The sequence below is a fragment of the Chiloscyllium plagiosum genome, chromosome 15, assembly GCF_004010195.1.
Source record: "Chiloscyllium plagiosum isolate BGI_BamShark_2017 chromosome 15, ASM401019v2, whole genome shotgun sequence".
Taxonomy (NCBI): Eukaryota; Metazoa; Chordata; class Chondrichthyes; order Orectolobiformes; family Hemiscylliidae; genus Chiloscyllium; species Chiloscyllium plagiosum.
Genome location: NC_057724.1, coordinates 4,601,946 through 4,627,204, shown reverse-complemented (window position 1 = coordinate 4,627,204; position 25,259 = coordinate 4,601,946). Strand labels below are relative to the sequence as shown.

General features: G+C 43.3%; 1 protein-coding gene across 1 annotated transcript in view; it reads right to left on the bottom strand.

Annotated features, from left to right (window-relative positions):
- Window positions 1-25,259, bottom strand: part of LOC122557534 (sodium- and chloride-dependent neutral and basic amino acid transporter B(0+)-like) — a gene marked incomplete at its 3' end in the record, with an annotated part of 53,344 nt that overhangs the window by 22,735 nt on the left and 5,350 nt on the right. The window contains exons 3-9 of the mRNA XM_043705281.1: window positions 25,011-25,164; window positions 21,274-21,405; window positions 16,120-16,287; window positions 8,145-8,283; window positions 7,159-7,291; window positions 5,220-5,360; window positions 4,233-4,461 (exon numbers count right to left, since the gene is read on the bottom strand). Coding sequence (XP_043561216.1) covers window positions 4,233-4,461; window positions 5,220-5,360; window positions 7,159-7,291; window positions 8,145-8,283; window positions 16,120-16,287; window positions 21,274-21,405; window positions 25,011-25,164 — 1,096 coding nt within the window. The remainder of the gene's footprint in view (window positions 1-4,232; window positions 4,462-5,219; window positions 5,361-7,158; window positions 7,292-8,144; window positions 8,284-16,119; window positions 16,288-21,273; window positions 21,406-25,010; window positions 25,165-25,259) is intronic.

The following is a 25,259-nucleotide window of genomic DNA, read 5'->3' as shown; positions in this document are numbered from 1 at the left end:
GTCAACATGGCTTTGTGCATGGGAAATCAAATCTCACAAACTTGGTTGAGTTTTTTGAAGAAGTAACAAAGAAGATTGATGAGGCTAGAGCAATAGATGTGATATATATGGACTTCAGTAAGGCATTCAACAAGGTTCCCCATGGGAGACTGATTAGCAAGGTTAGATCTCATGGAATACAGGGAGAACTAGCCATTTGGATACAGAACTGGCTCAGAGGTAGAAGACAGAGAGTGGTGGTGGAGGGCTGTTTTTCAGCCTGGAGTCCTGTGACCAGTGGAGTGCCATAAGGATCGGTGCTGGGCCCTCTACGTTTTGTCATTTACATAAATGGTTTGGATGCGAGCAGAAGAGGTACAGTTAGTAAGTTTGCAGATGTTCTGGTCTCCTTCCTATCGGAAAGATGTTGTGAAACTTGAAAGGGTTCAGAAAAGATTTACAAGGATGTTGCCAAGGGTTGGAGGATTTCAGCTACAGGGAGAGGCTGAACAGGCTGGGGCTGTTTTCCCTGGAACATCGTAGGTGACCTTATAGAGGTTTACAAAATTATGAGGGGCATGGATAGGATAAATAGACAAAGTGCAGAACTAGAGGGCATAGGTTTAGGGTGAGAGGGGAAAGATATAAAAGAGACCTAAGGGGCAACTTTTTCACGCAGAGGGTGGTACGTATATGGAATGAGCTGCCAGGGGATGTGGTGGAGGCGGGTACAATTGCAACATTTAAGAGGCATTTGGATGGGTATATGAATAGGAAGGGTTTGGAGGGATATGGTGCGGGTGCTGGCACGTGGGACTAGATTGAGTTGGGATATCTGGTCGGCATAGACGGGTTTGTCCGAAGGGTCTGTTTCCATCTCTATGACTCGATGACTCTATCCTAAGTCTTGTCTCATCGCACCGTAATTGCCTTTCCCCCAGGGGTAGATCTTGCCCCCCAGTGTAGACCTATCCCTTTCCATCACTGAAGTAAACATAACCGAATTGTGGTCACTATCAGCAATGTGCTCACCTCCCTCCAAATCTGACACACGGCCGGGTTCATTACCCAGTACCAAATCAAATGTGGCCTCGCCTCTTGTTGGCCTGTCTACATACTGTGTCAGGAAATCATACTACACACATTGGACAAAAACTGACCCATCTAAAGTAATTGAACTATAGTATTCCCAGTCAATATTTGGGAAGTTGAAGTCCCCCATAACAATTACCCTGTCACTCTCACTCTTATCGGGAATCATCTTTGCTATCCTTTCCTCTAAATCTCTGGAACTATTTGGAAGCCTATAGAAAACTCCTATAGATGACCTCTCCTTTCCTGTTTCTAAACTCAGCCCACACTACCTCAGTTGACGAGTCCTCAAACGTCCTTTCCGCAGCTGTCCTCTTGTCCTTGAATAACAACGTCACACCCCCACCTCTTTTACCATCTTCTCTGTTCTTACTGAAACATTTAAATCCTGGAACCTGCAACAGCTACTCCTGTCCCTGCTCTATCCATGTCTCTGAAATGGCCACAACATCAAAATCCCAGGGACTGACCCATGCTGCAAGTTTACCCACCTTATTCCAGATGCTCCTGGTGTTGAAACAGACACATTTCAAACCAATCTTTTGCTTGTCAGTGCCCTCTTTTGACCCTGAAACCTTATTTCGGACCTCACTACTCAGCCTCCTCAATACTCGAATTACAATTTAGGTTCCCATCCCCCTGCTGAATTAGTTTAAACCTACCCGAAGAGCATTAGCAAATGTCCCCCCCAGGATATTGGTACCCCTCTGGTTCAAATGAAGACTATTCAGTTTGTAGAGGTCCCACCTACCCCCGAATGAGCCCCAATTATCCAGGAAACCAAAACCCTCCCTCCTGTATCATCCCTGTAGCCACTATTCTCCTCCTCTCTCTTCATATTTCTTGCCTCATTAGCACATGGCATGGGCAACAAACCAAAGACAACAACTCTGTTTGTCCCACCTCTAAGTTTACACCCTAGCTTCTTGAATTTCTGCCTTAAATCCCCATCTCTCTTCCTACCTATATCGTTGGTGTCTATGTGGACCATGACGTGGAGCTGGTCCCCCACCCTCTCAAGGATCCCATAAACAAGATCAGAGACATCGTGAAGCCTGGCACCTCAGAGGCAACACGCCAAACATTTATCTCTCCACCCTGCAGGCACTCTGCCTCTATTCCTGATGAAGGGCTTTTGTCCGAAACATCGATTTTCCTGCTCCTCAGATGCTGCCTGAACTGCTGTGCTTTTCCAGCACCACACGAATCTCAATCAAACATGAGTCTGTCTCATTCTCACAGAATCTTATACCTGTCCCCCTGACTATGGAGTCCCCATAGTCTGCTGTTCTTTCCCCTTCCCTTCTGCGCAACACGGACAGACTCTGTGCCAGAGAACTGTATCCCATTGTTCACCTCTGGTAAATCGATCCCCCCCCAACAGTATCCAAAAGGGTATACTTGTTGTTGAGTGGACCGGACACTGGGGATACCTGCATTGCTTGCCAGTTCCCTTTCCGTCCCCTGACTGTAACCCATCTACCTTCTTCTTGTATCTGAGGTGTGACTATCTCCCTGTAACTCCTCTCAATAACCTCCCCTGCCTCCCGAATGATCCGAAGCTCATCCAGTTCCAGCTCCAGTTCCCTAACGTGGTTTTCAGGGAGCTGTAGTTGGGTGCACTTTCTGCAGATGCAGTCAGCAGGGACACTTGTGGTGAGCCTTACTTCCCACATTCTGCAGGAGGAATAATTGAACTGCCCTAACCTCCATTCCCACTGTTCTAAATTCCCAATGAGCCGACTGAAAACTAAAAGAAAGGGGGAATAAAAGACTAGTCACCCTATCAATCTGGCACACAGAACCTTTTTTCTCGTTAGAGGAGAAGGATAGGTGGGAGACACTACCCGAGTCATGTTTTGGGTAAAGCAGCCGCCCAAATATAAAGCCTCACTTACCCAGCAATCCCATGTCCACTCCCATGTGCGCTCTGCCTATACACAAGGTAAGTTTTTAACTGTACTCCTACCTTCCTGTCGGGACTCCAATCCTCACCGTCTCCCTCCCCGCTTCACACACCCCCTGCAACCTCTGGTCCGTACTGTTGCTCCTCCCACTGCAACCACCACCAAGTAAAAAACATGCTTGTCTTTATTGGTCAGTGCATTGAGTATAGGTGTTGGGAGGTCACATTGTGGCTGGACAGGACATTGGTTAGGCCACTTTTGGAATATTGCATGCAATTCTGGTCTCCCTGCTACAGGAAAGATGCTGTGAAACTTGAAAATGTTCAGAAAAGATTTACAAGGATGTCGTCAGCTTTGGAGGGTTTGAGTTATGGGCAGATCCTGAAAAGAGTGTGGCTGTTTCCCTTGGAGCATCGGAGGCTATGAGGATTATAAAATCAAGGGGCATGGAGAGGGTAAATAATTATGGCCTGTTCCACAGGGTGAGGGAGTCCAAAAATAAATGTCATGGGTTTAGGACGAGACGGGAAAGTTTTAAAAGGGACCGATTGGGCAACTTTTCATGCAGATGGTGGAATGTGTATGGAATGAGGTGCCAGAGAAAATGTTGGAGGCTGGTACAATTACAATATTTAAAAGTCATCTGGATGGTTCTATAAATAGGAAGGGTTCAGAAGGATATGGGCCAAATGCTGCAAATAGGACGAGGTTGTTTTCGGATATCTGGTTGGCATGGACAAGTTGGACCGAAGTGTCTGTTTCTCTGCTGTATATCTCTGTGACTCTATGACTATGACTCTAAATGAATCCTTCTATCCATGCTTGAAGTATTCCTTGACTCTCCTCTGACATTCTCAGGCTTCTCCATTATCCTTACACCATTACAATGGGTGGTGCTAATCACATTCTTCAGAAATAAAAACCTTCCACCTCATTACAACAACTCCAAACCCAACACCGGATCCTTGGGAGAGGGAGCAGGAGAATGATGAAGAGGTCAGGATGAGAAGGGATTAAATAGAGAAATTTGATTCCTTTTGCTCTAGAAAGTTGTCCCCGAGGTGATACATTGAAGTTCATTCACAGAGGTCCCAAACACTCTGTTCCCTTTGTTATCAGCTCAGAATTCCTTTGAGATCCACAATAAATATTTATAAAGTAAAGGCTGCATGAGGATAGTTAACTAATGAGAGACATCATGTGATGCTGTACTCCTGCATTCACTCAGAGCAGGAAGGTTGACTCTGCAGTTACCTGACTGTACAACCTCTGCGATAGGTTTGTCTTGTACATGAGCCATGTGTCCAAGGACTGAGAAGATGGCGAATCCAGCATACACACTCGTAGCACAATTAACAACACAGACAACGATGGTATCTCTGTAACAGTTGTTATGGAATTTGTTGTAGGATGACAGAGTTATTAAAGATCCCACGGCGACTGCAAGGGAATATAAAATTTGTGTTGCAGCATCTTTCCAAACCTGGTAAATCAAATGAAGAATTAATCAATGCTGAGAGATTTCCGTTCATCTCATCTAACTGACAAAAATACATTATTGTGAGGAGTGTGGAGTGGGTTGGGGGTTGGTCCCACAATGAATGAGTAATCCTCCTTTCTCTTAATCACATGCACATAGGCTAACCTCACACTTCCTTCTTATCGGAGATCTCAGCTGTACATTTCACAATACAATAATCTGATTGGTGAACACAACACTCCATCACTTTCCATGTTCACTCAGATCCCAGATGTTGATGAAAGTGAGGAGCACATTTTTCTCCAATTTCCCCCAATATTTATCCAGTCACCTGAAAATGATTGATTCTTTTCCAAAACATTTCAGAAAGAAGCCATATGGAAGAAGTTTCAATGAATTCGGTTCCCTCTCATTCTTTCTGACCCAGTTTTCCAATCCCTTCTCTCCCATCACAACCCTTGCCAACCCATTCCATGACATTTTATCTTTTCCCTCCCTACCATAGCCCTCTCCAACCCTTCCCACCTCAAAGCAGCAGCATGATAGAAACTGTAAACTAACTCATTATGATTTATCATGGGGCTCTGTTAAAATTTGGCAACATCAAAAGTGAGTGTTCTGTGGCATTTAAACAATAGCCCCCTAAAGCAACGATCAGGTTTTAAAATTGACGATTGCAGGTTGTCAACAAAACCAAACTGAAATAAAAAGCAAGTATATTAAACAATGTGAACTTCAGTCAACTCGAATATTACACTTACCTCAGCATCAGCCAGTTTGGAGAAGTCTGATTGGCTCCCAATGTAGAATTGAATTCCTTTATTGGCTCCTTCCAGGGTAAGCCCTTGGATCAGGAGTATGGTCAGAACCACGTATGGGAATGTCACAGTGAAATAAACCACCTGAGTGTGGAGAGTAACTTGTTAGATTTCCCTGTATTAGTGGGACATCATTGACCACACTGAACTGTAGGAGAGTAATCAATGTCGAGAATGAAACAGAAAGGGATATTTCCTCAACACTGCACCAGACTCAATGTCCATTGTTCAGCAGCAGTAACCCCAACAAGACTTCTCTCCCACATCCAGATACTCAGTCTAACCCTCATTCACAATCCAGTTACCAGGCTCACACCCAAGTCTCATTGTTCCCACAAACCTTCAGCTGTTCAACTGATCCTTCACACAACAAAATGGTTGGAACCAGTGAGATAACGATAATGTCTGCATCTCCTGAGTCCCCCTAAGATAGATCACAGTATTGCAGGGAACAGTGTCGCAGGGAGTAAGCTGAGTATGATGGTGTGTTTTTGCTTTCTGATTTACATTACCTCAAACTTTATTTTGTTGCAGCAATTGGACACATTACGCAAAACAGAAGGACTATTCCTTCTGCATATTCTCAAAACGCACTCACTACCATCCTGTTGTCTGGTATAATCATGATGCTGGTTACAGTGTGACTATGGATATCCTACTACCCAGCCCACCCTCATCCAAACCTCATCTCTTTTCTAATTGCCTACTTTTAGATCCCCAGCGTGATCAGTCTCAGTGTCCCATGGAGGAAGAGGACAGCATCTGTACCACCTTGATGAAGAAGCTCCTGATCTGACACTCAGACACCAACTCAAACATTGGCATGACACTTGTGTTGGAGGCTGGTATCAAACTAGGACCAACATTTGGTGAGTCACTGGGTGTGAGTGGACTACAGCCAAACAAGAATGATTCACATTCCAGCTCAGTGCAGGGCAAGGTCAACAGGAAGCCCTGGCACAGGGGACTCAGGTGAAGACCTCGGTGGAGATGTATGCAGAAGAATGCTGATGAGAGGGACGCTGCAATGCTGTGTGTATTAACGGACCTGTTAGATGCTCCTAAACCTTCAGGATGGATGGCCTAATCAATCAAGGCTTCATTGTAGCTGGAGACATTTTATGAAGCTTGATCTCTCCACAACCTCTCTCTAATCTCCCTCAAATGGTGCACACCCACTTCCACTGCTGCCACCATATCATTGCCAAAGAGTTGGGTCTGTTTTGAATGGGGAGGCACAGTGGTTCAGTGGTTAGCACTACTGCCTCACAGCGTCAGGGGCCCGAGTTCAATTCCATTCTCCCGCAACTGTCAGTGTGGAGTTTGCACATTCTCCTTGTGTCTGCGTGGATTTCTTCTGGGTGCTCCAATTTCCTCCCACAGTCCAAAGGTGTGCAGATTAGGTACATTAGTCAGGAGTAAAGTAAGGGAATGGGTCTGGGTGGGTTAGCCTTTAAGGATCAGTGTGGAGTTGTTGAGCCAATTGGCCTGTTTCCACACTGTCGGGATTCAATGATTCTGTAACTATCCTGCTAAGTACATTGGGACTGAGTTGAAGACACCGTGGAAGGTCCCAGTGAGCAGGGAATTTGCCCATCAGAAATGTCAATTTCTTGGGCAATTCGCACGTTTCCACAAGTTACCCCTGGGCATCTTTGGGCATATGTCTGCTCTCCAATGATGCAGAGATCAGAGGTTTTAGACTAACATTTCCCTCAGCCCTGAAATGTTGACATATTATGTATTGGCCACTCCTCAATGAGACACTGTCAACATCACCGGGAGATAAACCAGCCACTTCACAAAAGGGCTTCTAAATTCTAGTTTTATTGTTTCAGAAATCTGTACTTTGTCATTAGTTTTAACTCTTTTCAAGACTTGCCTTTCCTGAAGATTTGATTCCTTTTGATAATGCTGCCCCCATTATCAGCCAGACCAGGAGCAGACAAAGAGCTAAATACCAGACTATCTCCCCAGTCTCATCCATTGAACTGGAACGGCGTAAAACCACTTTACTAAAAATAAAAGACAACAGAAACACTTATTATGTAAGGTCACTGTCCATTACACACAGACCCTATCAGACAAAAGCATCAAATGTACATGGATTTGAATATAATTCAATTCAGTTTTATTTCAGAATAGAATTGCTGACAACATTAACATTAAAAATCAATAAAAAACTACCTGGGTCAATCACAGAATCTCCCAATCATTCAGCCCCATCACATTGTTGAACAGCAGAACTGCTCCCAGATAGTTTCCCTCAAATCACTTACCATTTCTATGGATTAAACATAATACTGTACTCAATTAAAATCACAGAGAAAGGAATATCAATCGTAGATAATTTCAACCATTTAATATTTAGGAATTCCTATGTTAAATCTCTTGCTTAATAAATAAATAAATAGACAAATTCAATGTATGTTGCGTCATAGAATCCCTACAGTGTGGAAGCTGGTCATTTGGCACAACAAGTCCACTCTGACCCGCCAAAGAGTAACCCACCCAGACCCATTCCCCTACCCTATTGCTCTATATTTACCCCGACTAATGCACCTAACCTACACATTCCTGAACACAATGGACAATTTAGCGTGGCCAATTTATCTAACCATTGGCCAATTCACCTTGCATTCACTGTATAAAGGTTGCTAATAAACCTGTAGTGTTAGAAATCAAGGAGCTGTTAATTTCCGTTGTGATGTTATATTGTTATAGGACTATGATGTAAATAATAGCTGTACCAAAATCAAACAGCTCCTGTCTCATTAAACAGGACATTCACCAACTGACCTTCCCAAGAGGGGTTACTGGCCCAGCTGTGCAGGTTATAGGTGTAACTCTCTGTAACAAAGTGCTTACTCCCAGTATTGCTCACTCGGACCCTGGTGAGGAATGGAGATTTCTGATCCATGTGGACAACTTTCATTGTTTGTCTGCAGCCATGTTGTATTAACGATTTTAAAATATCCATCATCCAGAGTGAGGTTGCAGAGTGGGTCTGGAAAATGTGGAATGTGTTTTAGAATTACAGTTCATTGGGAATGATGCTCTGATTTCTAATGATGAGAATCAGAGCCACCGTTTCACTCTGACTGACTCAGCACTATCTCGTTAAATCCATGGAGGAGGTTACAGAGAGATCACAGCATAACCTTAGAGAGGGAGAGTTGCAGCCAGTTCCAATCATTGGGCTCTGTGCCTGCAAGTGGGCCCAGGTTAAACCAGCACTGTCCACATCAGTGACCTGTCAGAGCAAGATCATTCTCTTCAGGAGAGAGACAGAATCTCTGAGCAGCATCTCTCCCAACTACAGGCTGTTTCTCACTTTTGCTGTGGAAGGGCTTAAGCCAATCAGCAGCTAATGTGGGAGAGAAACAGCCTTTGATTGGACAAATACCCAGGAAGGTAATTGACTGTGATAAGTGAGTCACTGGGAATGTTTCAGTGCAGCTCTGGGCCTCACTGGAAGCCCCAACACAACTCCACTCCCCATGAACTGCTGTCAGGATTCACAACAGGAACAAAGAATACAGGGCAAATGGTAAGATTGTTGGTGGTGTAGATAAGCAGAGATCTTGGTGTCCATGTACATAGATCTCTGAAAGTTGCCACCCAAGTTGAGAGGGTTGTTAAGAAGGCATACAGTGTGTTAGCTTTTATTGGTAGATGGATTGAGTTTCGGAGCCATGAAGTCATGCTGCAGCTGTTCAAAACTTTGGTGTGGCCGCACTTGGAGCATTGCATATAGTTCTGGTCACTGCATTATAGGAAGGATATGGAAACTTTGGAAAGGGTGCCGTGAAGATTTACAGGATGTTGCCTGGTATGGAGGGAAGGTCATATGAGGAAAGGCTGAGGGACTTGAAGCTGTTTTCATTCGAGAGAAGAAGGTTGAGAGGTGACTTAATTGAGACATGTAAGATAATCAGCGGGTTAGATATGGTGGACAGTGAGAGCCTTTTTCCTTGGACGGTGATGGCTAGAATGAGGAGACATAGCTTTAAATTGAGGGGTGATCAAAATAGGACAGATGTCAGGGGTAGTTTCTTTACTCGGAGTGTAGTAGGGGAGTGGAACACACTGCCTGCAACAGTAGTAGACTTCGCAACTTAAGGGCTTTTAAATGGTCATTGGATAAACATATGGATGAAAATGGAATACTGTAAGATAGGTAGACTTCAGATTGGTTCCACAGATCAGTGCAACATCAAGGGCCAAAGGGCCTGTTCTGCATTGTAATGTTCTGGGTTCTATGTTCTATGAAGTAGGAGGAGAGGAAATGGAGGCTGCATATAGAAGGAAAGGAAAGAAACGAAAAATAGGGGAGAAGAAGCAGTCTATAGACTTGGGAGGCAAAGGACGCTGTAGGATTGGGAAAACCAATGAATAACCTGAAAAGAAGAGAGAACCTGTCCACAATGGAAACCTCAGGAGCTATTTTGCAAACAGAACACGAGTGCTTTGCAAAGCGGTCACCCAGCCTACATTTCATTTCCCCAGTGTAGAGGAGACCACATGACCCTGGGCTTCCAGTTGCCTGTCACTTTAACACCCCAATGTGTACCCACAATGACATTTCTATTTCAGGCCTTCTACAGTGCTCCAGCAAGGGACAGTACCAGCTCAAAGAACAACATCTCATTTTCTGCTCTGGGATCCTGCAGCCTCAACAGCGAGTTCAATAATTTTCGAAACCTGACTTCATCCCTCCATGTTTTTTACCCATCCCATACCTGGTCCTGTTATCACATGGGTTGTTTATTGCACAGTCACCCATTCCCACATACTCCTAGACCCATTACTACATTGCATGGGTTGTATTCAACACAACAAACACATTTTCTCTTCACGTTTTATTATTATCACGTATTCAGCTTTTCTTCTGACCTGGCTTGCTCTGTACAATCTCCACATTTAACTACCCTTTCATATCTCTATCTCTCTCTCTCTCTCTATTTGGGATTCGTCTCCATGTATCCGCTCATCTCTCCCCTCACCCCCATTTTCAGCTTCAGCATTAAGAACAGTTTTTTCTGAGCTGCCAACAGTTCTGATGAAGTCACCAGACTTCATACATTACGTTTGCTTTCTTCACACGGATGCTGCTGGATCTGCTGAGTTTCACCAGCTATTTCAATTTTTACTTGAGATCTCTAGCATCTGCAGTTCTTTGTTTCATTATGCAAGTAATGGAGAAAACAGCACGTGTAAAAGAGAATAGAAAGAGTAGACAATATAATCCTTTGAGCCTACTCCCCCAGAAAATATGGACCATCATATGCAATCAACAGTCATCATTAATATTCATGCGTGATTGTCTTTCCTCAAACACAATCACTTCACCAGTATTTGACATCAGTTCTGGAATAATTGCATCATTAGTCACCAATTGCTTTCAAAGATATTAGGTTGTATGCCATCATGTCACGTAATTTAATGATCAAAGTAATTTAAAGCACCCAACTGGCAATGTGTTTATTTGTGATTTACTTATTGTGTGCGATCGGTGTCACATAGCTGGTCCCTTTTTTCTAAAAGCTGTTCCTTTTCTCAAGTAAACTGTATTTTTGATTTTTTTCAGAAGGCTCGTAAATGGGCTGGGCTCTGATTAAACTAGTTTGGTATAGAGATGAAAAGGATTTTGAGAGACCTTTTGTTTATATGTAAACAGATGAGACTTCAGGCCAAAGTGGTCATGTTTTAGAAGTGGCCTGTATAATGGAAGGGGACTGGTCAGCTCTCTAGCTGAGCAGTTCAGTCTAGAACTAGTGGGGATTTCAACAGTGAGCTGTGTGGAAACAGGCTCTCTCTCCTTCTGCTCTTCTAACTTCAACCTGTCAGCATTTGTCCCCCTTGCACTGTGTTTTCAAGGGGCTTTGCTTATTGGGGCTGTTGTGTGTATTCGGAACAGCATAATTAAGTTGACTTTGGATAGACTAAGTTCTGTAGGGCTTCTTTACTCTGTTCTTTGTGTTCCATTATAAAACTTACTAACTTATTCCAGGTAATTTTCACTGTACACTTACTGAAACACAATGCAAGGTTATGGTCTGGGCTGTCTGCTTAAGAATGTTTTGAGTGGTCTGGCCTAGTCCATAACAGTTGGAACTGCACCCATCCAGGCAAGTGAGGAGAATTCCATCACACTCCTTACTTGAGCCTTGTAGATGGTGGACAGGCTTTGGGAAGTGAGGAGGTGAGTTACTTATTACAGTATTCCGAACCTCTGACCTGTCCTTATAGCCACAATATTTAAAGTAGGTAGACAAATGGAAGGCTGGTAGAATACAGCAAGCCAGGCACCATCAAGAGGTGAGGAAGTCGATGTTTCAGGTTGAAATCCTTCATCAGGAATATTGCAGGGGGGAGGGAGCTCAGGAATAAATAGAGGCAGAGATGCTGGGAGAAGGTAAGTGGAAGTGGGTCCAGGTTGTGGGTAATTGCAATAAGTCAGTGGGAAGGGTGGAATGGATGGGTGGGAAGGAAGATGGACAGGTTGAATCAGATCAAGGGGAGGGATTGGAGAGGGAGGGGTTGGATGGGAAGATTATTTGAAATTTGGGAACAGTTTGTCCAGTTCAGTTTCACTTGTCAATGGTAAATATCTTGATATTGATAATGAGAGATTCAGAGATGGTGAGGGTATTAAATATCAAATGGATATGGTTAGTTTCTGTTTTGTTGGAGATGGTCATTGCCTGGCACTTGTGTGGCCCAAATGGTATTTCTCACATGTGAGCCCAAGTCTGGATGTTGTCCATGTCTTGTTGTATTGGACATGAACAGCTTCAGTGCCTGACGAGTCGCAAATGGTGAACACTCTGCAATCATCAGTGAACATCCCCACTTCTGACCTTACGATGGAGGCAACGTCATTGATGAAGAAGCAGAAGATGGTTGAGCCTTAGACATCACCCTGAGGAACTCCTTCAGAGCTATGCCAAAGTGAGATGACTGACTTCAATCACTACAAACATTTTCCTTTGTGCAAACCAGCAGAGAGACTTCCCCTCATTCCTGTTGACCTAGGGCTCCTTGGAGGCACATTCGGTCAAGCTTGCAAGTTCAACAGAGCTTTCTGTGCCATCATCACTTCCGATGCCTAGGTCAGGACCAGGTAGTTCAACCAGATTTGTTCTTTATTTTGAGATGTTTCAAGAAGTGATATACAACTGAGTGGCTTTCTCATCCATGTCTGAGGGCAGTTGAGAGTCACCCACATTGCTGTAGGTTTGGAGTCACATGAGGTCAGACCAGTTCAGGACAACATGTTGATGACAATCAACAATGACATTGTGGACACCATCGAACTCTTTTCTCATTCCAGGTTTATTAACTGAATGTAAATGTCACGCTGAGGTGGTAGTATCTGAACCCATGGCCCAGGACCTTCGTCTGGATCTCTGGATTTCTAGTCCATTCACAATATCAATACACCACCCACTCCCCATACTATGCCACTGCCTTCCCCAGCTAAAGTTTGCCAGAAACCAAAGAGAAAACAGAACAATTACAAACTATCTGAACCTTTTGTTATCAGCTAGAATTCAACCAGAAATCAAAGGACTGCAACTGTTCCAGTCTCCAAGTTCAGCTGAGATCCAACCTTCTGGCTACTCAGCTCTGAGTAACCAACAACCTGCTGTGAAATCTACAATCAACACAAACTTTAATCCAGATTGAAGCATGAAATCTGTCATGGAAGTCATTCAGCCGAACACATGGAGAGCTAAGGATAATACTATAAAGAATGTTTTATGTGTAATGTAAAATCGAGATCATTGTATTCATTCCTAGTTTGTGTGTGGGTATGCATGATGTGTTAAATTATAGTAAGCTTTTGAGAACAAAATCTTCTTCAATTCCTTAAATTGAACTAAGCACCACAACAGAATAAGAAACACAATTTCCAAAGACACATCCTGATTATTGACCTAAACGTAGTACATCTGTTATTGAATCAAAAGCAATAATCTCTATTTCATCCATCTGATGGATATCAGTCCCTGAGGCACATTAACATGAAACTCTTTCCCCTTTTTCTGTCTTCTCCCTACCTGGTCTTGACAGCATGAGGCTCCAGCAATCTAATTGATGCTTCAGTACCTTTCAATCAGGCTAGGAAGCCTATCAGGTGACAAGACATGACAGAAAATGTGAAAGAGAATACAAACAAACACATCACACAGCATTGACCTGGACGTTGGAACTGACAAAGGAAGAGGTGACCCAGCAGAATTATTTCCAGTAACATGTGGGAACTTTTATTAAAACTGGGAGAACTGCTCCACAGATTAATCAAGTATTACTCTGACATGGTCATGTGCTGTGAATCGTAGGAAGTAACAGTCCAGACTCCTCCTTTGCAGTTTTGTGAAGGTGTAGCAGTACTGTACCTTTAAGAAAGTTGAAAAGCGAGCAAGGACAAAGCACCAGAGTCCGGAAAAAGGGAACAATGTAACACTTGGTCGAAACAAACAGCAGCAGCTGGGTTGCTATGAAACAAAACCAATTCAAATTTGGTCAATCATTTTAAATTATGCCCCAAGATACTAAAATCCAATCAAATTTGAATTTAGTGTTTTAATAATATTAAAATTAATGAAATGATCCGATGATTTGGGGTATAAAACCAGACATTTTGAAAAGTTAGACGGAGAACTGCAAAACCACCAACAAGTACAGACTACCAGCAGACCAGCTCTCCGAAAGGTACCTGTCCATAAGAAGTTTGTGCAGTAGAACTTCAAAAAGACAACAGAGCAAAATCTGCAGAGGAAGATGAAAAAAAGATTTGAAAGCTGATTGGTTTGAAAGTTGAATTTTTTTGTAAATCTTAATTGAGATTTTTTATCAGACTAGTATTGTCGAGTGGGAGGTAAAAGATTAGCCTCAAAGAAAGGTGTTGGACTTAAAGAATAAAGTTGTTAATTTTTACTTTAAATAGTGTCCTTTGGGATAGCTCTTTGCCTCTCGAATTTAAAAGGTTATAGCATGGTGTGAATCTTTTCTGTGCTGCTGGTATACATTAGCAGAGGAGTTTACCCTGTGCCCTAACAACAGTGTGAAGGCAGTGACCCTGGAAGTTTGCAAATTTGGTTTCAGACTACCTGAAATTTCTTGACATCTGGTGAAATATTTGAGGAGAAAGTGAAGTCTGCAGATGATTACTTACAGTGTGGAAACAGGCCCTTCGGCCCAACAAGTCCACACCGACCCGCCGAAGTGCAACCCACCCATACCCCTACATTTACCCCTTTAACCTAACACTACGGGCAATTTGGCATGGCCAATTCACCTGACCTGCACATCTTTGGACTGTGGGAGGAAACTGGAGCACCCGGAGGAAACCCACGCAGACACGGGGAGAATGTGCAAACTCCACACAGTCAGTCACCTGAGTCGGGAATTGAACCCGGGTCTCTGGCGCTGTGAGGCAGCAGTGCTAACCACTGTGCCACCGTGCCGCCCACAAAGATGCTGGAGATCAGAGCTGAAAATATGTTGCTGGAAATGCGCAGCAAGTCAGGCAGCATCCAGGGAACAGGAGAATCGACGTTCAGGAAGGGCTTATGCCCGAAACGTCGATTCTCCTGTTCCCTGGATGCTGCCTGACCTGCTGCGCTTTTCCAGCAACACATCTGGTGAAATATGGGGAAGGAAACCTCCAGCTGATAGTTACTGGGTGGCACTGCCAAAGAACAGCAGACAACATGATGACAAGTTCAAGTTCAGTTAAAGACATCATTATAAAAAGCAAGTAAGCAAATCTTTATGAATGTACACATTTATAATGTCTACAACTAGTATTCTGTTGAAAACTATGAGCAAATCACTGGTAACTGGCTTATGAAGTTTCCCTTCTCTCTTCACAGGTTTTGGCACAGAATTATCTTTTCTGCTGATTCTTTTGAGACTTATGGTCACAGGAGTTACTGTTTCTTTTCCAGAAACTGATACTTCACACATGGAAGTATGCTCTGGTTGACACACAGGTTTGAGATTCTGAACAAGTGGATTCTGCTCATAAGTTGATTCATCCCTCAATGCCATCATTTAATCCTGATGTGGTGGTGCCTGTGTGGACTGGGGTGGACTAAGCTAAAAAATCACACAACACCAGGTTATAGTCCAACCAGCTTATTTGGAGGTACAAGCTTTTGGAGCTCTGCTCCTTCATTGGGTAGCTGTGGAGCAGGATCATAAAACACAGAATTTACAACAAAAGATTATAGTGTCATGCAATATATAGTTTCACTGGCATAACACTGCAATCTTTTGCTATAAATTCTTTGTCTTATGGTCCTGCTCTATAGCTACCTGATGAAGGAGCAGCGCAGAAACCTGGCTTTACTGTAATGAGGAGTATGCCAGGTTCCAAGTGATTGATTGTGATAGGGGAGTCTCTAGTTTGAGGGACAGAGAGATGTTTCTGTGACCAGCGACAAGATACCAGAATGTTGTGTTTCCTCCTGTGTCCAGGGTCAAGATGTCTTGGAGAGGGTGCAGAATATTCTCAAAGGGAAGAGAGACCAGCAGGATGTCATTGAACACATTGGAACCAGCAATACAGGAGGAGAAAAGGACTAGGTTCTGAAGAGAGATTATAGGAAATTAGATAGGAAATTAAAAGGCAGGTCCTCGAGGGTAGTAATATGTGGATTACTCCCAGTGCCATGTAATAGTGAGAGTAGGAATAGGAGGATACAGCAGATGAATGTGTGGCTGAGGAGCTGGTGCAATTGGACTGAAGGGTCTGTTTCTGTGCTGAACATTTCTATGACTCTACAACAGACGGTGTCCACACTCTCCCCAATCAAAGTAAGTACTGTACCTTTGTGAGTCCTGCTGCATGTTTCATCTGCTCCCCACCAACTGAAGCAGTCTGCCCATGGCAGGGGTGATTGGAAGGAAGCAAACAGGTAGTACAGACTGTAGGCGAGGATGCAGGTCGCGTAACCGATGGCAGTGATAACAACAAGGATCATGGTGAGCCCCACACCTTCATATACAACAGGGAAGAGTAGATTAGTTTGTGAACTATTAATTTGAAATAATTTCTTTGACATGGATTTGACTTGAAAGTAAAGCAATTGTATTTTGCTGAAATTAGATTTTCTCTGAAATTCATTAGTGGGATGTGGGTGTCTCTGGCTGGCCAGCATTTACTGCCCTTGAGAAGGTGGTCGTGAGTTGCCGTCTTGAATTGCTCCAATCCACCTGCCGAGGGGTGACCCACAATGCCATTATGGAGGGAATTCCAGCATTTAGACCCAGCCATGGTGAAGGAACAGCAATCAATTTTCAAGTCCGGATGGTGAATGGCTTGGAGGGGACCCTGAAGGATGTGGTGTTCCCATGCATTTGCTGTCCTTGTCCTTCAGGATGGAAGTGGTCATGGGTTGAGAAGGTGCTGTCTGAAGGTCTTTGGTGAGTTCTGCAGTACGTACTGCTGCTTTGAGTTTTGGTGGTGGAGGCAGTGGCTGTTTGTGGATATTGTGCTAATCAAGCTGGCTGCTTTGTCTTGGATGGTGACAAGTTTCTTGAGTGTTGTTGGAGCTGCACCTATCCAGCTAAGTGGGGAGTATTCCATCACACTCCTGAGTTGTGCCTTGCAGATGGTCAGCAGGCCTTGGTGATACAGGAGGTGAGTTACAGGCCACAGTAATCCTAGCATCTGATCTGCTTGTGTAGCTAATGTATTTATATGGTGCTTACTTTGAAATTGCATATACAGGAAGACCAGTGAGACTGTTCGGGACAACCCGAGCTGGGAGCAATGTCACTGCTTCAACTCATTCCACATCAACGTTTGAGAAACATGTAAAGTGTGGTCAGTTTAATTTCACCTCAATTGTCAGACTTCAGTCAATTACACTTCTTGACTGAGTTAAGTGAACCAATCTATAAGTCTTTTAGACCTATACGGCTGCAAGATCACTCTGGACATAAGTACATTTTTACAAGTTTCACAGAGTTTATTCATTTTATTGCAATAAGTACAAAGAGTAATTGTTAGTGTCTGACCTCAGTGACACTTATGCCTCAAATAATTTAACTAAAACATCACTTTTTGAAAAGCCAGAGGTTCCTTCATTTGTTTTCCATTGGGACAGTGGTTATATGGCAAAAAATCAATCCTTATTACTGTATTGAATGACAATCTAATTCCAAAGGATTGAATGTGAATGGGCAGATTATATATCCTGACTGTTTCTCTTTAAAGAGTATTAAGCTACATCCTCTCATTTCAAGTATTATTCTGGCAAACCTTCTCTGAATCACTTCCAACACAATTGTCCCCTTCTTTAAATAAGATAACCAGTAATGTGCACAATACTCCAGATAACGGCCTCACCAGTGCTCCATAAAAATAAAGCATAAATACCCCACTTTTGGATTCAGTTCTCCTCATGATAAGTCACAACATGCAATCAGCTTTCCTTTACTTGCTGTTCTTGCATACTGACATTCAGCAATTTTTTCATGAGGACACCCTTTGCATTTCCGTGTTGCGATCTCTCACCATTTCAATATTCTTCCTGCTAAAATAGGCAATTTTACATTTTCATGTGTTCTATTGTCAGATCTTTGCTTTCGAACTCAATTTTTTTACAGCTTTATTATCTTCTCCATACTTTCCTCACTATCTGTGTGCCATCAGCAAATTTGGTATTCAAATTCTGTCCCTTCATCTCATTAAGATCTTTAAATAATGAATATACATTAATAGTTAATTGACTGGGAGGGTTGTGCAATAAGTCCGCATCACTTTGAAGCACATTGGGAGAAGTGGAGCTCACCTCTTCAGGAGTGGAACTGAGTGGGCGTGAACCAGAGGACAGCCAGGGATGGTAAGTAATATAAAACCTTACTATGAGGATTTGGGGCCTTCGCTTCACGAGCAGGCCTGAGTGGGAATGAACCAGAGGGCATCCTGGGAGGGTAAAAGTTTCTGCTTCTGAGTGTTTCAACTGAGGGGGGAGCTGAAAAGTGATGTCACAGGATGGCTGTGACTTGATTGGCAAATACGGAATCTGCTACACTTGAATGTGTTAAATTTGAATCTGTGTTAACATTGAGTCTGTGTTCAATTGAATACGTGCTAAATTATTGGTTATAACTTATGTTCAGATTGAGATCATAAGCAGAAATATAATAACAGTCAAAAAAATTTTTTACAAACTAAAAATAGTTAATTAAATGAGAATGGAGAGTCAGATGACGTGTTGTTCCTGCATGATGTGGGAGCTAGTGGATCCCTTTGTGGGTCCCAGTGACCATGTCTGTAATAAATGTTGGTTACTCAAGGAATTCCGGCTCAGAGTTAACGTGCTAAATTCTGAGCTTTGGATGTTGTGACACATCAGGGAGGGGGAGAGTAACCTGGACGCTGTGCTTCAGGAGACAGTCACACACCTCCGATTAACTAACTTGAATTTGGCCAGTGGTCAGGGACAGGAGGATGTAGCTGCAAATGAGGCTGGAAGAGGGAGTAGTTTTGCTTCATGATTGGATTGGAAAGGAGATTGAAGGGAAGATGAGCCAACTCACTGCAGCACTGTGGTGCAAGGAGCCACTTAAGTGGGGGGAGAGAAGAGAAACCTAGTTTTAATTGGGGATAGTTTGTTGGGGGCATACACACTGTACTCGGTGACCACGATCAAGAGTCTTGAAGGTTGTGTTGCCTACCAGGCACTCGGGCTCAGGATATCTCATCCGGGCTGCAGAGAACTTGGAATGGGAGGGTATAGATCCAATAGGTATCAATGACATGGATAAAACTAGGGCAGAGATTCTGTTAAGGGAGTATGAAGAAGAGCGAGGAGCTAAATTAAAAAGCAGAACCAAAAAGGAAATAACCTCTGGGTTGCACCCTAAGCCACAAGCTAATTGGCACAGGGTCAATAAGATTAAGCAGGTTTGTAGTATGAAGAGAGATTGAACAGTTTAGGCCTACACTCTCTGGAATTTAAAAGAATGAGGGGAGGTCAAATTGAGCTATTCAAGATGATAAAAGGTGTGGATAGAATAGATGTGGAAGAGATGCTTTTTCTTGTGGGGCATCCTAGGACAAGAGGTCATAGTCTTAGGATAAAGGGGGTAGCAAGTTTAAAACAGAGGTGAGGAGAAACTACAGCTCCCAAAGGGTTGTGAATCTGTGGAATTTGCTAGCCCAAAGTGCGGTGGATGCTGGGACAGTGAGTAAATTGAAGGAGGATTTAGACAGATGTTTAATTGGTAATGGGTTGCAGGGTTATGGAGAGAGGGCAGGAAAATGGGATTGGATCGAATGGTGGAGCAGGCTTGATGGGCAGAATGGCCTAATTCTCCTCCTGTGTCTTTTGAATGTATGAGTTTGCAGCATGATGTGGCCTGGGGCTCCAGTGGTTAGCACTGCTGCACCACAGACTGAGTTCGATTCCAGTCTCGGGTGACTGTCTGCGTGGAGTTTGCACATTCTCTTCATGTCTCCACGGATTTCCTGCGGGTGCTCCACTTTCCTTCCACAGTTCAAAGGTGTGCAGGTTAGGTGGATTAGTCATGAGAAATGCAAGGTTACAGGGATAGGGAAGGGGGTGGGTCTGGGGAAGATGTTGCACGGAGCAATGGTGTGGACTTGTTTGGCCAAATCGGCCTGTTTTCACGCTGTAGGGTTTCGCTGATTCTATCCATGAAAAAAACTTTGTCATGTAACATTATGGAAACAGAACATTCACCAGTTCCCCTTTTCCCACAGCGCTTAACTCATGAATTACATGTGTTTAGATTAATCTGGGGTATTATGGTAATCTCACACAACAACAGGAATAAAGGATCATATGATACCACTGATTTACACTCGTACATGAATGCCTCATTTGCTTGATAATTACAAATATCGAAACAACAACCCTTCTTTGAAGGATAAATGGATTATTACAGATCAGGAGCTTTGATATATGAAGCAAAGGGATTTTGATATCCATGTGCACACAATAATAAATGTAACCAAAATGGCCAATGGAATTGTTCAAGGAGCTACAACACAGGAAGGAACTGGTGTTGTATTGTCCAGAAGTTTACTCTGATGGTATCTGGTTTGGTTCATTCAGATTAGCTATCATAATTCAGAAAGGTCAGCTCACTGCACAGCTGGTGTTGATAGGAATAGTGCCAGAAGGTTGCATTTTGAACTGTGATTGTATCTGATGAATTCATTGAGATGATGATTAATTTAAGAGGCACACTTTAAATAATTAAGAAAATCAGTAACATTAATGGGGAGAATCTGTCTCTTCAGGTTTCTGGAACAAAAAATAAGAGGAAACATTTGTTTAAAATTAGAGACCAGTCACTGTGTGAATGAGGAATGAATTTTTCTCACTAAAGACACTGGTAATCTTGAATCATTTGTCCATAAAGCTGCGGGTGTTACTACTCAAACTGAAGATTGATTAATTCTCATCAGTCACAGGGAACAGGGGGTTATGTAGCAAGCACAGAATTGAGGGACAGATCAGCCATGATGTAATTGAATGGTGAAATAATAGACTCAGTTGAACACAGCGCTACGTTAGCAGCAATGTGTGTGGCAGGGTGTAAAGTCTTCCCTTGACAAGATTTCTCCAGATTACTGCACTTCCAAACTCCAGTGTTGTCAGGAAAACACCTGAAGACTTTGTACGATTCTCATGAAACCTCAAGTTATTTCTTTCTTTTCACCTGGTGTCAGATAATTGACTTCATTTTTAAAATTTTATCAAATTGAAAATAAACCCAGCTCCAATATTATTATTTCACCAACAGGGCGGGTATTGAACAAGAAATGAAGACATTTCACTGATGATGCCTGTCTCTTCACTGCCTGCATTGGCCTTTGTGAAGTGTGAGGAAGATCAGGTTGCAGCCAGTAATTCACCAAGTCTCCATTAGATCACAAGACAGAACCAGTATTTCTTGATGAAGTGCCCAAGACCATTTAGACTGCCGTGGAATAAACACTAACCTTGTAACATGGGCACAGCTTTCCAGATTGCCACAGGACTGAGGCTGGCAAACTGTCCAAAGGAAGTTTCCAAGAAAAACAGTGGCATCCCAACGAGTGCCAACATGAGGGTGTAGGGAATAAGGAATACAGCTGGAAAATGGAGGAAACAATTTCAGGATTATATAAAATTGGAAAAGATTAAAACAATCGCTCAGTGAACTTTTGAAACCAAATTAAAATACGTCTTTCTCTGTCTTGCTGTCCATTTAATTTTCCATCTGTCTATCCAGAGTCATTTATAATCACGTCTTTTTCCCGACACTAGAAATTAATGTTCTCCTCTTTCATTGATCCTGATGACAGTTTGTTTGAGAGGATATCCCTGTGGTATCGAGGTGACATTTCAGTGTCATAGGGCAGAGTGAGATACACCAAATGAATGTTCTTTAAGATGAATGTGGATGAGCCTCGTCAAATATGTACATTTGAAGATGTATATATCTTTGAAATTGTTATAAATTTTACTTCAACGTGGCACTAGAAAAGGCACACCAGGTCAGGCAGCATCTGAGGTTCAAGACAGTTGGCATTTTGGGCAAGACCCTTCTGAAGAAGGGTATTGGAGAGGGGGAAGAGGGTTGATTTATAATGGTGGGAAAGGGGGTAGGGCGAGGGGAAAGGTAGGTGATAGGTGGGCAAAGCTGGGAGGTGGTGATAGGTTGGTGGGAAGGGTAGAATGGATAGGTGGGAAGGAAAATGGGCAGGTAGGTCGGGGCAAGAGAGTGGATCTGAGATGGAGGGTTGGATCTGGGATGTGGTGGGTGGAGGGGAGATTTGGAAACTGGTGAATTCAATGTTCATGCTGTGTGGTTGCAGGCTCCTGAGACGGAGGCTGAAGTGTTCACCCACCAGTTTGTGGGTAGCCTTGTGTCAGGGAGGAGGCATAGAATGGATGTACACTCAGGGGAGTTAGAGGGGGTGTTGAAGTGGATGGCCAAGGTAAGGTGGGGTTGGTTGGTGCGTACAGAACAGAAATGTTCCCTTTACCATCCTGCGCGTTTGCGCTTGGTAATTTCCGATGTAGAGGAGACCACATCAAGAACACCGGATACAACAGATGAGGTCGAAGGATGTACAAGTAAATCTCTGCCTGAGTTTTTGAATGTCCATGCAGTGTGGTTGTAGACTCCTTTTTCAATGTGCAAGTGGTGTGGTTGTAGGCTCCCTTTACAAAATTCATGCAGTGTGGTTATAGGCTCCCTTTTCAATGTCCATGCAGTGTGGTTGTAGGCTCCCTTTACAATGTCCAAGCAGTGTGTTTGTTGGCTCCCTTTACAATGTTGATGCAGTGTGGTTGTAGGCTCCCTTTACAATGTTCAGGTTCTGACACAAGGCCACCCACATATTGGAAGAAGAACACCTCATCTTCCACCTTTAAGCCTGCAACCACACACCATGAACACTTACTTAATTCACCAATTTGCAAACCTTCCCTTCCACCACCCCATCCCAAATCCATCTCTCTAACTCAAATCCACCTACTTGACCCAAACTGCCTGCCCATCTTCTCTCTCACCTGCCCACTTCACCGTTCCCACTGACCTATCAGTGTCACCTCTAACCTTCACCCACCTATCAGCTCCCCTCGCCCCATCCTCTCCCCCCATTTATCTCTCAAAAACCTTGCCCCTCCCCTGTCCTGAAAAAAGGATTCTGCCTGAAATGTCGACTCTCTTGCTGTCTGGATGCTGCCTGACGAGCTGTGTCTTTTCCACTGCCAAGTTTCATCAACTCTGATGTCTCCAACATCTGCAGGTCTCATTGTCTCCTAGATTTTATTTCAAAGAATGTACTTTGTTTCCAAAAAATATCTTTATGTACATGAATAGTCACTAAAGCCGTTCAGATCTGCACAGGAGCAAATGAGGAAACAAACAAATATTGGAGTTTGTCCCTGTCCAGCAAACAAACCCAAGACATTTCTTCTTCGTACAAGACTGGATTTATAGATATTTGAGGCACCTTGGTGACTGCTGTCCCAAGCTTTAATGTGTCCCTCAGCACGTCATCCTGGACATTGGAATGTGACCGTCTGCAACACCTGGTCAGGGTGAACTCCTTGTTTTGGAAAACCAATAAATTTCAGGCAGACCAAAGAGTGTCTTTCACTGACTTGATGGCACAGTCGACATTAGTTTTGGGGCATTCCAGTGAACAGGGTGTAGTGCACAGTGTCCTGTGTCATGGAGCTGCTTGGGCAAAAACCACTGCATCTTTCTCCAGACTTCCTGCTAAGGCACATTCAGCCAGTGATGTGTGACAGTCTCTTCCCTCCCCCATCTCTCACCCCGAAGCCATGTCGAGCACAGTGTGCAGTGGCACAGTGAGTCCGGATGGACATGAAGGATCTGACAGGTAGTGCCCTCCTCACCACCAGCCAAGCGGTGTTTTGGTGCTTGTTGGAAAGTTCTGGCAATGAGACATTCTGCCAAATGACTTTGACATTCTGTTGAGGGAACATCCTGACAGGATCCACCCTCACCTTTTCCCATGGGTTTTTGCGGATACTCTGTGCTGACCACTTCCCGGTGGACCTGTGGATGGACGTGAATTGAAGGGGGAGGAGCAACACATTCACAGATGTGCCTTTACTTTCTTGATTGATAATGAGCTAAAAATAATTTTTAAACTCTCTTCCAGTTCATGCAGCTCTTTGTAAACTTACATGAGATTTTAGTTTCATATTTAGGGGAGAAACATCACCAGGAAAACAGCAAGTTCAACTATAAACTTTTCAAATTATCCTGACCATTTTCCAGGTACTTTCACAAATTACTGCACTAAAAATAGAAGAAACGTTCACGGAAATGAAGAAATGTTAGCTTTTAAATTAAAACATCAACATCATTCACTCAAAATGAGGAAATTAGAGCGTGACTTTTCAAACATTGTCTTCATAGATCATTGATTCATTCTTTTATTCTATGAAATTGATTTCAATTTGCAATTTATCCTCATTTAGTCATCGAATTGTAGAGTTTTGCAGCACAGAAACAGACCCTTTGAATAGCTGGAGTATAACTTCTGTGTCTTTTTATTCCAGTCTCATATATAAAGGGTAAAGTTGGATGTCTTCAACCAGTGGTGCCTGTGTAACATCCGAGGCAGAACCTTACCTACTACACAGTCTGTACCCCTTTACCTCACCCCCTGGCATACCACCCAGATGGTACCCTGCCCTCCAAGCACCAGGATATCACATTTCCTTCATATACTTACGTTGGACAGCAGCTATCAAAGAGGCTGCAACAACCTTTATGTTTCAGGATACAGCAGCTGAGAGCTGTGAAAGGGGACCATGGTTTCTCTAATCAGCCCCCAACTCATCAACCACCTCCACTACAGTTCTAGGCTGAGAAAGCACTGTGCGAATAATACCACTGTTCCACGTTTCTGAAATAGTCCTGATCAGAAGCTCATCTCAGAAATGAAGAAATCCTTCCATTTTTTACAGAAAGGAAGGGTCAGAGTGGAAATCTGTGGGAGATTGTGATGCTTTGGAAAATTGGGCCCTTGATAAACAGCTTAAAGCTGTAAGATTAATTTCACTGTCTTTTCTGTCAACATTATTTAACCCTGTATTATTGACCAACTGCAATGAACTATTTTGATTTTCATTTCATTTAATATTATTTATAAACTGTTTATTCTTCCCATTACTTTTCTGTGCTGTATTGTGGATATGTCTACAGTACCTCCTCCATTTTTGTAAGCCAGATAAGGGAATCGCCAGACATTGCCTAGACCCACAGCAGAGCCGATCACTGAGAGCAAGTAATCAGACTTCAAGGACCAGTTGCCTCTCTCCACATTTTCATCATCTTCATTTACAGGATCATTGGTGGCAACCTGAGGGAGAGAGTGGAAATGGCTGAGTCAGAGATTAGACCATAGAGTCCATGCCGACCAGATATCCCAACCCAATCTAGTCCTGCCTGTCAGCA